We start from the raw sequence: 12,465 nt of genomic DNA on the forward strand, positions 1-12,465 counted from the left end.
TACTGAGGTTCTGCAACGTGTTTTTGCTTTTTTTTTTTTCTAACTCATAACAGAGATGGTTACAATCAGTGGAGAGATGCGTTTAAGCCCACCCAAATACTAGATAACCTTTGTAAGAAAAATGTGCTTCCCGCACCAGAGTATCGCAGGGAGGAAGTGAAAGTCAACAACAAAATCTTCAAGATTCCGAACGAGGCTTTTCCAGAAGGTAAATTTGCACGTTCTGGAATTCCGTCCTGCTTTTGGGACACTTTGGGGGGTAATTCTGCTGAGATGATGTGCGTGAAGCATGAATTCTAGACTAGCTGTTATAGACCACTAGTGTGGCAGTTAGGCACAGAAATGCTAATGTTCTATAACCCATTCCCATATAACACATCCCCGACAAACCCAAGCCCTTCCCAGGTCTATGCCCCCTATAGATTTGCATACCCTGGAATTTGTTTGATTTTTCTTTTGGGGGGATTTTGTGTGCTGTGTTTTGTTTCTTATTATGTATTTGCATTTGGTATGTAATTCTGCATGTTTTAGTTAGCCATTTGTTAATCCTCAATAAATTAATTTTGGTTTGTAACTCTAGGACAGCAGCTAAGGGCAGGGTCATGGATCCTTGCGAATGCTCACACTTAAATCCTAGTAATACACACACAACTTACAGTCTCCTGCCTTGCACGCATTCTACCCAGCCACTGCCCAACTGTAGACTATGCACTATTGAAGACAGATGTGGAGAAGTAGCCTCATGGTTGGTGCCGGGGACTGAGACCCTGGCCCACAACAGCTCTTTGTGATCCCAGGCAAGGTTAAGGGGAAACAGAAGTCAGTAGATGAAATGAAACAAATTAGTAGTTTTTGAAATAAATCAAAATTGACCAATGTAACATGAAATTTTATGCGGATCGATCATATAATTACTAGTCTCAAAATACAAATTTGTGCAAAATCTTTCATAGGAAATAGGTCTTGACTGCAGGACACTCTTTTTCTTTCTCTCTCTCTCTCCTGGTTACAGAGGCTTTTGTGAAAAACAAGAAAAAGGGGTTTGATGAAAGTTTTTCAGCTTATGATGAGGAGAAAGCTCTGTATGTTTTGCAACACTGGGACGAAATGCCAGAGTATGGACACAGACTTGTTCCTGAACATGTAGAAGTACGGACGCTTAATAACCCAGACAGCCCTGGGTTAGGACAGGTATATGTTTTAGAGTCAGTTTCAGGAGGTTCATGGAAGTATAACTCTGCTAAATATCCATCGTAGCTGATGGAAGTATAACTCTGCTAAATATGGACACTGAAATGCTATATAAGGTGAAAATACATTTAACCACCCAACACTATCTGTATAGAGCGAATGCCCCTTCTATAAAGTATAGACACATGGCTTGAAGAACTAATAATTGCATTCACAGTTAGCTCAAGTACAGTTGAAGTGATGGAAAGAAGTAATTTCATGCAGGACCACAGGAATAATTTATCAGGGATAGGCCCTGGGTAGGCCAAAGAAGGGGCAGTGACAGAGGTCTAGAATTAGCCTCTGTCACTTCCTTCACTGCTGACCTTGCTTGGAATGAGTTTCTGCCATTTTCCTCACTGGCCTTAGAAGAAGTTTCTGCTGCTTCTCTCGTTGGTATCCTTATTGGAAACTGCATGCCATTGTTTCCAGGTGTAGCTAGCACCAACACTTGTCTTTCCTCGTCAGGGTTCTCTCCACATGTGGATTGACATGTATCCAAATGATGTCCCAGCACCTCCTCCTGTCAACATCAAACCCCGAGCTCCAGTCAGGTATGTAATATGTTAGTTATTAAAGAAAACACACGGCTGTTTTGAACTTTCAACAGATTAGCCTTTCATTTCAAGCTTACTTTCTATAGATCCCTTCCGGAGGCACATGGTCTCTTTCTGGATTGCCAAGGAGGGTTCCAAAGATGTGCAATGCATGTAACTGATAGTAATTCTATAAGCCGCACACATTGCTTGCTGATGTGCCTGTTTCACACCCCATGCAGTTATATGCTATAGCGCTTAGGTGATAGCTTACAGAATATTGCCTGGTGCATCGCTGACTTGCACAAGTGGCGTATAACTCTATGCACCAGGTTATACACTTGCCTTGTTTATGTCAATCTGTGCCTGCTGTACACTGTCTTGTGTGCATCTCTTCATAAAGGTGGTTAATAAATCCCAATAAATAAATAAAATATACTTATGAATCAAGTATGAGTGTCTCCTCCCTCTTTATGTGATAAAGTAGTTGCATTTATGGCAAGAAGAAAGTTTTCCATTGAGGTACCATTGGCAGTCTGTTTTTTTTATTTGGGGTTGGGAAGAGACAAACTAACAGGGCCTGATGGTGTTCTGAATAAGTGGGCTCCTCCCCAGCCCTCCCTGCTTCCTAAACAAAGCTATGAATGAGATAGCCCCGCTGGGCCCTTTCAACGAGGGAATGACCTACCATCCCTTGCCTCAGGCAACACATTGCTTTGAGTTGCCCCTGACTAGAGGCATTGTTTTTGCTGGAAAAAGTTGGTAGAAGTCTACGGATACCTATTCCTTATGCAGAATTCAAAATTAGCGGCACAAACGGGCACTTGCACAGCTTCTACAGACCATCTTCTCCCTGTAATATTTGTTTTCTGCAATCAGGACCCCTGATTAAGGCATAATTCAACCGAAACACGGACCGTGTTGGGTTCAGACTGCATGTTTGCCTGATCACAACTGGTCTTCACTGCAAGCACACCGGTCTTACATGTTTGTTTGATTTCAACTGCCTCTTATTGTGACTAACTGGTTCCATTTGGAGCTAATTGCATATTGTTGATTGTAGTTTTTTGGATTATATGTTTCATTATGTTGTTTTACACTACATGTGTTTTTAAGTTATGTAGTTTTTATATATTTTTACACATTTTTAACCCATATATTATCTTAAATAATTTTTTTCTGCATCATCCCCTTTTTTAAAATTTTGATTTCAAAGTTATGACATTTGAAAACTGATGGACCATCCACAGGTAAAGAATTAATATTTTTAGAGAATAATGGCAGAAATGTATTTGTGATTTGTACTGAAGCTTTTTGTAATCACTTTAGCAACCTTCAGACAGTATGTCAAGTCCAACAATAAATACGGTAATAATGCCTACAAATATACCAACAATATGAACAGGATGAACATCTGTGATTATCTTTAATCTCATTGCAAACTTATTTCAGGTATTATGGTGCTAAATGGTGTTTATTATTCAATTTTTGCAGCTATGAGCTGAGAGTTATCATTTGGAATACAGATGAAGTTATTCTTGATGACGTCAATCCAATTACTGGAGAAACTTCCAGTGATATTTACGTCAAAAGGTACAATATCAGAACCAAATCATGCAGTACTGCCCCTCATCCCCACCATCAATTTATTCCCTCCCTCTCTCCTCTCTGCCCCCCCCCCTTCTCCCTGTCCATGATCTGGTACTTCTCCCTCAAGCATTCCCACCAGAAGGGGACCTGGCCCATCTCCAAACACTTCCACCGGAGGTTCTGAGCTCACTGGGGAGGACGGGATATAAAGCTAACCAATTAAATAAATAAATAAAGGGAAGATTCAGTGTGACCATTTCATCGCAGCCGCGCTGAAACATCCCGTGATGAATCGTCTTATTATGGGTTACGATTATCTTTATTTGATATATACATACTACACCATTCTCAGCTTTCGAGACTTAACTCTATCGAATTTTATCTGTGAAAAGTCCATTCTAAATGTCAACAAATAGGACAAATTGGCCCATCCAGTCTTCCCATCTTTACTGTTTGAGCTAAGCATATTCCTGGTTGTCAATTGTACAAGCTTGACTGTCAGTAGGATATTGTTCCTTATCGAAGTGAAACTTGAGGAAGGGGAAAACATCAATAAGAAAAATGTATATATGCAATTTTTCCTGCAAAAGGGCAGTGGATCGTGTGCTTCATTTACCAATGTTCCCCTAATCTCTTGCTATTGTTCTGCAATCTCCTGTAGCAACCACTCATCTCATAAAATGTCTTTGGGTTCAACTTGTTCCTTATGAATAAGGTGGACGGTGTGTTCATTACAAAACTTTTCCGTGTTGTCCCTGTCCTTGTGTAGTTGGATCCGTGGTCTGGACCATGACAAACAAGAAACAGATGTCCACTTTAACTCATTGACTGGAGAGGGAAACTTCAACTGGAGGTTTGTCTTCCGCTTTGACTACCTTCCAACAGAGAAGGAGATCACATACAAGAAGAAAGAGACCTTCTTTTCCCTGGAGGAGTCAGAGTTCCGAGAGCCTGCAGTTCTGGCTCTGCAGGTCTGGGATTATGACCGAATATCAGCAAATGACTTCCTAGGTATGGGCTTTAAAAAATCTAGAGGTATATATCGAGCAGCCTTGTACCCTGTTAAAGTTATCCAAAGAACTTGAACCAGATTCAGCAGACCTATCTAAGGGCCCCTTTTATCAAGCTGCGCTGGATGTTTTTAGCACGAGCCAGCATGGTAAATGCTCAGACGCTTATAGAATTCCTATGAGCGTCGGAGCACTTACCTCACCAGCCTCCGCTAAAAACCTCTAGCGCAGCTTGATTTAAAAAAAAAAAAAAAAGGTGTGTGGGGGGTAAATTGCTAAATATAACCAATTAAAATTAAGAGGACAGGCCTGGTGTATAATGCTGACTATCGCACCGTCCTGAGAACTTATGTTTCTCAAAGTCAAGTTTATTATATGGGCTGTGTTGATACTCAGTAGTGTTTGTGTTACTCTGCTGAAGTGAATTCTTATTTTCATGAGCTCTGGAATTGCGGGGGGGGGGGATCCAGGACTTTTGAAAAGCATCGGCTTTCTTTTTGCGGGAGATTTTACATATACCCTTGCCAGTCTCAGCACTTACTATGTGATTTGCTCACTTCTCCTTGCTCTGCTGAAAAACGGTTTCTTAGTAAATGTTTCATTTTGGGGAAGAAATGCATTTTAACCTGTTGGCTTTCTTCTGAACCGCCCTACTATTGGTATTGGCGAATAGACTACATGAGCTCATGGGCTGGGAAGCTCGCTTGGCATATTCTTCTTGATGCCGGAGCAGAGACTTTGTTAAACACCAGGACTCCGTATTTGAACATTTTATCTCCTCAGAGTCATAGTCGTATATTGAATCGACTTCAATTTGATTCTGATTTTTGACCTCAGTCTGTGCCTTGTTTCTGGTTGTTTGCTTTATTTTGGGGGGGACGACGACAAACTTACCTGGTTAACCTTTGAACTCCTATTTGTGTGGCCTTATTAAAACCAGATAAAGTTATCTGTACAGTGCTGAATATCAAAACTTAACCAGTTGGTAAACAGATGAATCTTGTCTGGCCAGGCATAAATTATGCAACATGCACAGCTTTGTACACAACGGTCTGCATCAAGAACAGCCTCCCAACACAACGCAGACATGAACCTACACTAGACCGTCGCTTAAGACTTTCTTATCACCTGATCACCCCTCTAACTTACCCCCTTCTTTACAAAGCCACAGCGGTAACAGCTCTGACACGGCTCAGCCTATCAAACATTGTAGTTCATTTTCTCCCCTTCCCTTCGGTCCACTCATTCAATTCCACTTAATTCTATTTTTCTTTCTCATATATCTATCCTATTTATAGATTATACTTTGTAAACCACATAGATGTTCTGTGTAATGCAGGACAACATGAACTAATAAAACTTGGAAACTTATTTACTAAGTTGCATTATGATAATAACACATTTTGTTTGACAATTCAAAGTTATCTGGCAATACACAAGCATTAAGAGGCCAATAACATAGTTTAGCAAACACAGCACACACATAATGAGCTGCGAAACACAGATCCATGCAAAGCAGTCCACCAGAATGCTTTAAGATATTTTTACTTGTTGTGGTAAACTTTACATGTTGCTTTATTCAGTGAAGCTTAATAATTCTTTGAGATAGCATTCATTTTCCTCCCTAGGAGCAACTTATAACCAGCCTATTCCTGATCCTTTTTTTATTTTATTTTATTTAGAAATCCTCAGATGCCTTCTTCCCCCAATCCCCCACCTCCCATCAACCCTCAGCATGTATCATTTATCATTGAAGTCCAGCAGGAAACAGGAACAATCCAGGATTACTCCTGCTCTAGCAACTCCCTCTTCTAATAGGGCAGCACCTGAAACCCTAGTGGTAGTCTTGCAAGACTACCACTAGGGGTCAGGCTACCATATAAGAGAATTTTCTATGCTCCACTCAAGCCATCGGAACCCATACCATTGCACTTGACTGCTAGCCTATATACACCTATGTTCTATAAATATGCAAAAAACTATATGCTTACTGACTGTTTATGCACACACAGACCCCCCCCCCCTACTCCACCACAAGCTTTAGTGGAAGAGTAGCCTACTGGTTAGTGCAATGGCCTAAAAACCTTGATTCCCACTGCAGCTCCTTGCGACTCGGGGCAAGTCAATTAACCTTCTATTGCCCCAGGTACAAAATAAATACCCATATATCAAATCCCATCCTCTTTCCTTTCTCCTTTATAAACATATATCACTGAAACCTACTGCCTCTTCCTATGCACATATAGCTGCTATTTTTAGGCAATGACAGATGATCACATACTGATATTAGTGAGTTGTTAGATTTTGCATTATAATGTATGGTCAAATGAAATTTGATTTCTGTTATACTCCTGTGCATCTCTGACTCTGGCATTCTTTCTCCCTGAAGGGTCTATTGAACTGAAGTTGAATGATATGGTTCGAGCAGCAAAAACAGTGGAGCAGTGCACAATTAAGATGGCGAAAGACAACGCCACACCACGCTTCTCTATTTTTAGAAACAAGCGCATGAGGGGGTGGTGGCCCTTCGCCAAACTGAAGGACCAGGAGGATGAGGAGCGGGAAGAGAGAGAAGCCAAGGAAAAAAAGAAGAAGAAAAAGAAGAAGAGGAGGTCACAAAACCCTGAAGATATTCAATATTCAGATTCCAGTGGGAACACATACATTTTGACAGTAAGGAACAGAACATAACCTAAAAATTCATTTCTCTATCGCAATTACCTTGTGGTTCAATGCAGTGTACACAAAGTAAAAATTGAACATTATCAGTGAAGTACATCAAAATACATTACATTTTGCTTAGTTCATTACAAATATTTAGAAAAGAAATAAGTCTTCAATCATTTCCTTGAGTGAAATGGTGTGGTGGCCACGTTAGTCCGCTTTCCAAGGTAATATAAAGGAAAAAAACCAAAAAAAAACCCAAAGGAAATAAGATAATAATTTCCAAAAATGCATATAAGTAGCAAACATTCTAACCATTGGCCCAAATTCAGTCCCGGTGTTCAGCTTGATAAGATAATTGCCAACTTATAAATCGTGTTTGGGTACAGCGTTTAACAGAAAGAAAAATTTAAAAAAGCGATTATGTACTTACCCTGGTCAGCTCTTTCCCAGTCGATAGGTGAGACATTCTAGACAGTAGGGTTATTAACCTATGGCTGCATGGTTGTAGAAGGAATTCACTCCGGATTTTTCACTCTGCCTCTGTTGTACTTCACTGGGCTCTCTAGCTTCAGCTTCAGTTAGGGCTGCCCATGCAAGCCCTCTATGTCCAGAGGAGAAAGAGATTGTAGAAAGCTGGACAAGGTGGAAAAACATCCTTCAATCGATAGGGCTAATACCAAGTGTTCTTTCTTAGGGAAAAGTGGAAGCTGAGTTCCATTTGCTGACGGTAGAAGAAGCTGAGAAGAATCCAGTTGGGTTAGGAAGAAAAGAGCCGGAACCACTAGAAAAGCCTAAGTAAGTGTGAACAATACAAATTCATCCTTAGGTTGGCACAAACCATGTGGTAGGTGGTAGAACCCAGTAACTGTAATCCAAAAAAAACAAGACAAACAACCCCACGGTAAGTATACAGAGAAGGAGAAGTGAAGAGGGAACCGTACACATCAACCTGAGATGGAATAGAGTTGAATAATTTATTGAATACAACACATATATAAATAACCATCAGTCCATATTGTATATCCTTGCAGACCCACAGTCTATCTTGCAAATCCTTTCAGACCCAACTCGGTCCGTGTTTTGGCTTCAACACTGTTCAGCTACTCAGCTCTTTGAGTGATATGTTTTCATTAAAATTGCGATACACAGCACTTTTTCCTTAGATGCTAAGTGTTTCGGCGCCACCTAGTGGATCTTTATCTACACCCTTGATGCAGGCTTCAGTGTTGAAGCCGAAACAAGGACCGTGTCGGGTCTGAAAGGATGTGCAAGATAGACGGTGGGTCTGCAAGGATATGCAATATGGACTGATGGTTATGTATATATGTGTTGTATTCAATAAATGATTAAAATCAATTCCATTTCAGGTTGATGTGTATGGTTCCCTTCCCACTTCTCCTTCTCAGGACCCAATAACTGTCATAACACAACTGTCTCTCTTGCTCTGAAACTGTATGCTGAGAAGAACAGGCATGGAACCGGTAGCAGGACTGGGGGGAGGGGGGGGGGGGGAGAGCTATTTCTGCTTCTCTGCCTCTCTTGGCTGATCCACAGAGGGTGGAAAAATGGAGCCCAGCATTCTAAAGCATCGCTTCTCATCCCTTTCCTGGATGCACACCAATCTAGTCAGGTTTTCAGGATAGTCACAATGAGTATGCATGAAGTAATTTGTATAGAGACCCGCTGTACGCTAACCTGTCTCATGTACTTTTACATAGATGTCCTAAAAACTAGACTACTTATATGTGCTTTCGAGACAAAGTTGGAAAATAAGGTTCTAAAGTAGAGAATGACACGGTAACAAAATTCATCACCGTTCCCGTCCCCGTGGATAACCGCGGGAAACCATCTCGACGTCATTATTCAAGGAGAGAGGGAAGAATCAAGAGTATAAATGGGCCCAACTACAGACCCTTAAGCCTTGCATTGAAGAATGTTGGTGTAGAAGGACTGAGGTTGAGATAGACACGTAAGAATGACACAGGATTGTTTCCCACAGTTATCCGCGGGGACGGGAACGGTGATGAATTTTGTCACCGTGTCATTCTCTATCTAAAGCACAATCCTGCTCCCAAGGCCAGTTGCCAGATTGAGCTAGTTCGAGAGCAGCTGGGCACTTTTTTTTGGTGTGCATAATGAAATTGCTCCAAAAGTAGATGTCTACTCGTGTGACACTTATGTTACTTTTTATAAAATTATCCCATGGTACACACATGTAAAATTACATGCAATGACAATAAAGCATGTCTTTCTAAGGGACTCACATGTAAGCATAGGTTATAAAATGCACATTTACTCATCTTCTTTATGCTAAGTATGTGCATTCAGTTGAAATGACATTCCCATATCTTTTCATGTCATTTCTACCCCAGGATTTTGTTTGTATTGTAAAGAGTTCTCACTCTTCCGAAAGCTGGTTCCAAAGAGCATGTTCTATGTTCAACAATGCACCCGAAATGAAAAACAATTTTCAAAATGAATATGACATGAGAAACTAAACGAAATATACATTTTTGGGCTGCACATACCACATACCTACTTCACACATGTACATTTCTACTTACTACCAAGCCAGAGTAAAGGTGCATTTTAACTGCAACCGTTGATGGTTTATAAAATAGCCTTATATTATTACTATTTATTATTTCTATAGTGCTACCAGATGCACGCAGCACTGTACATTAAGCACGCAAGAGACAGTCCCTGCTCAGCCTAAGTTGTAAGCGACACACGTGACATATACAGTGCTCAAGAAAGGACAAACAAGGGTTGAATAGGCAGAGAGAAACAGATAGAGTGTATTACAAGCTGCAAGTGTTTGGACCTACTGAGCCTGGATTTGAATCCCGCCAGGGATGAAGCCTGGCGCACTGATTCAGGTGCACCAAAAAGTGGTCTGTAATGTCAGTAGTGCGGGACTTTCCCCACGCGCAGAGACCACTTTTTGTGTGGACTTTTTCCTTCTAGTTTGTTTTGCCTCGTTTTCTTCTTCAATAATCTGACATGGTATCCTGTTTGGGTTTTCTCCTTAGCCGTCCAAAAACATCTTTCAACTGGTTTGTGAACCCTATGAAAACCTTCATTTTCTTTATCTGGAAGAGATACAAGAAGTACATCATTGCTTTGTTGATCATTGCTATCCTGACCGTTTTCATCTTCCTCATCCTGTACACCATGCCAGGATACATCAGTCAGAAGATCATCATTGGATAATGCCCGTCAATATCTACATTAGATATTGTAGGAAACAATAAAAACTTACACCATGTCCCAGGTTCTGTATCCTGCCACAAGAAACCTCTCATACAGAATTCAGTACAACTCGAGGCTCCAGTATTTAGCAACCAGAGTCGCTGTTCCTCCTTCTGTAAAGAGAACTGGGTATGAGTGCTGGTGAAACCAGTGCAGAAAGGACCGATATTTTTCATGACACATCTTCTGCTGGAAACAGAATATCATTTGAGCTGAAATGCACAGACAAGAAGTGTCAGGAGAACCGGGTCAGAATTACAACCAACCAAACCAGCTCTCTTCTCCTTTGAAGGCAGGCAAAAGAATAATTTCTCCAGTCCAACTACATAAGCTGCAGTTACCATCCATTCCTACCAAATGGTTCTCTCCAAGTAATGGAAAGACAAACCCCCTCATTCCACAATTTGGGGTCAAATGAAACATAGAAGATGACGGCAGAAAAGGGCTACAGCCCATCAAGTCTGCCCACTCTGCTTACCCATATAGAATGCTAGCAGTTTACTCTCGGCAGAAGCACCAATAATGGCAAGGTCAAAAAATTAAAGACATCCAAACAGCGTCATAAATCAGCAATTAGACGTCCTAATCACCGGGACATCCGAGTGCTGATTTTCAAAACCGGCTGTGAGTTAGAGGCATGCTCTGGGCTGAGTTTGGGTAGGCTTAGACTTGGACATATTGTGGCAATAATCAAACCTTTCCCAGGATGTCCTGGATGCAACTTGGATGATCTGAGCTAGACCTGTTTTAAAAGTGTCAGTGCCACATAGGTACCCAAACTGACCAAATGACTACTGGAGGGATTAAGTAATGACCCTCCCAAAATCTGAACGAAACAGTACATACCTGTCTCTAGAACAGCAGCACCTGGTATGGGAAATCCTAGCAGAGCTTTGCATAGGTATCTTAAGTACCCCGGTGAGTGGGTTAGTGATGGCACAACGGAGGAGTCGTGAGGATAAGATGTCAATAATTCAGCCAGTTCAAAGTACACTTTATTGGTAGTAGAACTGCGAAGACTTGACACTGACTCAATACCTTTGTCAAGAGTCTCGAAGGATGATTTCTCTATTGCATGAATAGTGCATTAAGTGCAGGAAAATGTTTGAAATGAGCAAAGCCAAAACCTGGTGTCCAAAGTAATGCCAATGGTCACGAGTGGGTTAGTGAGCCGTAGAGAGGAGGACCCAAGCCCAGAAGCCACTCTAACCACCACATTTATGGTGGAAAGTGTGAGCCTACCAAAACCCACCACAATCCTACTATACTGCCATATGGGTACCACCTACAGCCATAAGGACTATTAGGGGACGTTTTGGAGGGCAGTTATGGTGAGACGGACTTCGGGCACCCTTTAAGTGAAGTGTGAGAAGGCAAACACATGGGCGGAGCAAAGGCAGGCCATGGGCAGTCTGCCAAGTGATGCCATTGATCTGTCATAAAGGGGCAGGCCTAAATTTTGGTACATCACTGCTTAGGTGTGCTTAAGTGCCATTAAAAACTTGGCGCTAAGTTCACCACATTTTGGGGGTCTATATCCTGGCACCAAGTTATAGAATTGCTCCAAGAATGTCAAAACTCTTACCCGGTAAGATCGTTTACAAACTTTTTCAGAGTCAAGTAACATGACCCAAAGTCACATACCTCATAAAATTTCATGTCATACTTCACATTCAAGCCTGATTCAATATAGAAACATTTGAACAACTTAACAGTTTAAAAAGTAGGCGTTAATTAGCAGCTGCCGGATCTATGTTCAGAATTGGTCACCTTGCTACATGCTATGCTTGTATATAAGTTTATGCCTGAATCTGTTTTGATTTTTCAATTGTCTTAATATATAATAAACCAAACCAATCTGAATTATAAATGCATGCTTCTAATCCTGGAACTCTTTGCCTGAGGACGGGGTAACAGTGGGTTTGGACAGGTTCCTGGAGGAATTGTGCTGGGACTGCTGCCTTTTAATATATTTATCAATGATCTAGAAATCGGAATAATTAGTGAAATAATTGTGCCCCTCCCCCCCTTTTACAAAACGGTAGCACGGTTTATAGAGCCGGTTGTGGCGGTAACAGCTCAATGCTCATAGGAATTCTATGAGCGTTGAACCTGTTACCACCATGGCCGTGCGCTAAAAACCACGCACGGTTTTGTAAAGGGAGAGGAGGTTAATTTGC

The 12,465-nt window shown here is 41.3% G+C and overlaps 1 protein-coding gene across 2 annotated transcripts in view; it reads left to right on the top strand.

The window, feature by feature from the left end:
- LOC117369132 (fer-1-like protein 4) overlaps nucleotides 1-12,149 on the top strand; it is a 113,488-nt gene extending 101,339 nt beyond the window's left edge. For both annotated transcript variants that reach the window (XM_033963169.1, XM_033963170.1), the window contains 8 exons: nucleotides 54-208; nucleotides 1,013-1,191; nucleotides 1,699-1,784; nucleotides 3,261-3,359; nucleotides 4,126-4,367; nucleotides 6,756-7,039; nucleotides 7,728-7,828; nucleotides 10,066-12,149. In XM_033963169.1, the coding sequence (XP_033819060.1) occupies nucleotides 54-208; nucleotides 1,013-1,191; nucleotides 1,699-1,784; nucleotides 3,261-3,359; nucleotides 4,126-4,367; nucleotides 6,756-7,039; nucleotides 7,728-7,828; nucleotides 10,066-10,246 (1,327 nt within the window). In that variant the 3' untranslated portion in view covers nucleotides 10,247-12,149. The remainder of the gene's footprint in view (nucleotides 1-53; nucleotides 209-1,012; nucleotides 1,192-1,698; nucleotides 1,785-3,260; nucleotides 3,360-4,125; nucleotides 4,368-6,755; nucleotides 7,040-7,727; nucleotides 7,829-10,065) is intronic.
- Nucleotides 12,150-12,465: the final 316 nt, after the last annotated feature.

The sequence above is a fragment of the Geotrypetes seraphini genome, chromosome 11, assembly GCF_902459505.1.
Source record: "Geotrypetes seraphini chromosome 11, aGeoSer1.1, whole genome shotgun sequence".
NCBI classification, from domain to species: Eukaryota; Metazoa; Chordata; class Amphibia; order Gymnophiona; family Dermophiidae; genus Geotrypetes; species Geotrypetes seraphini.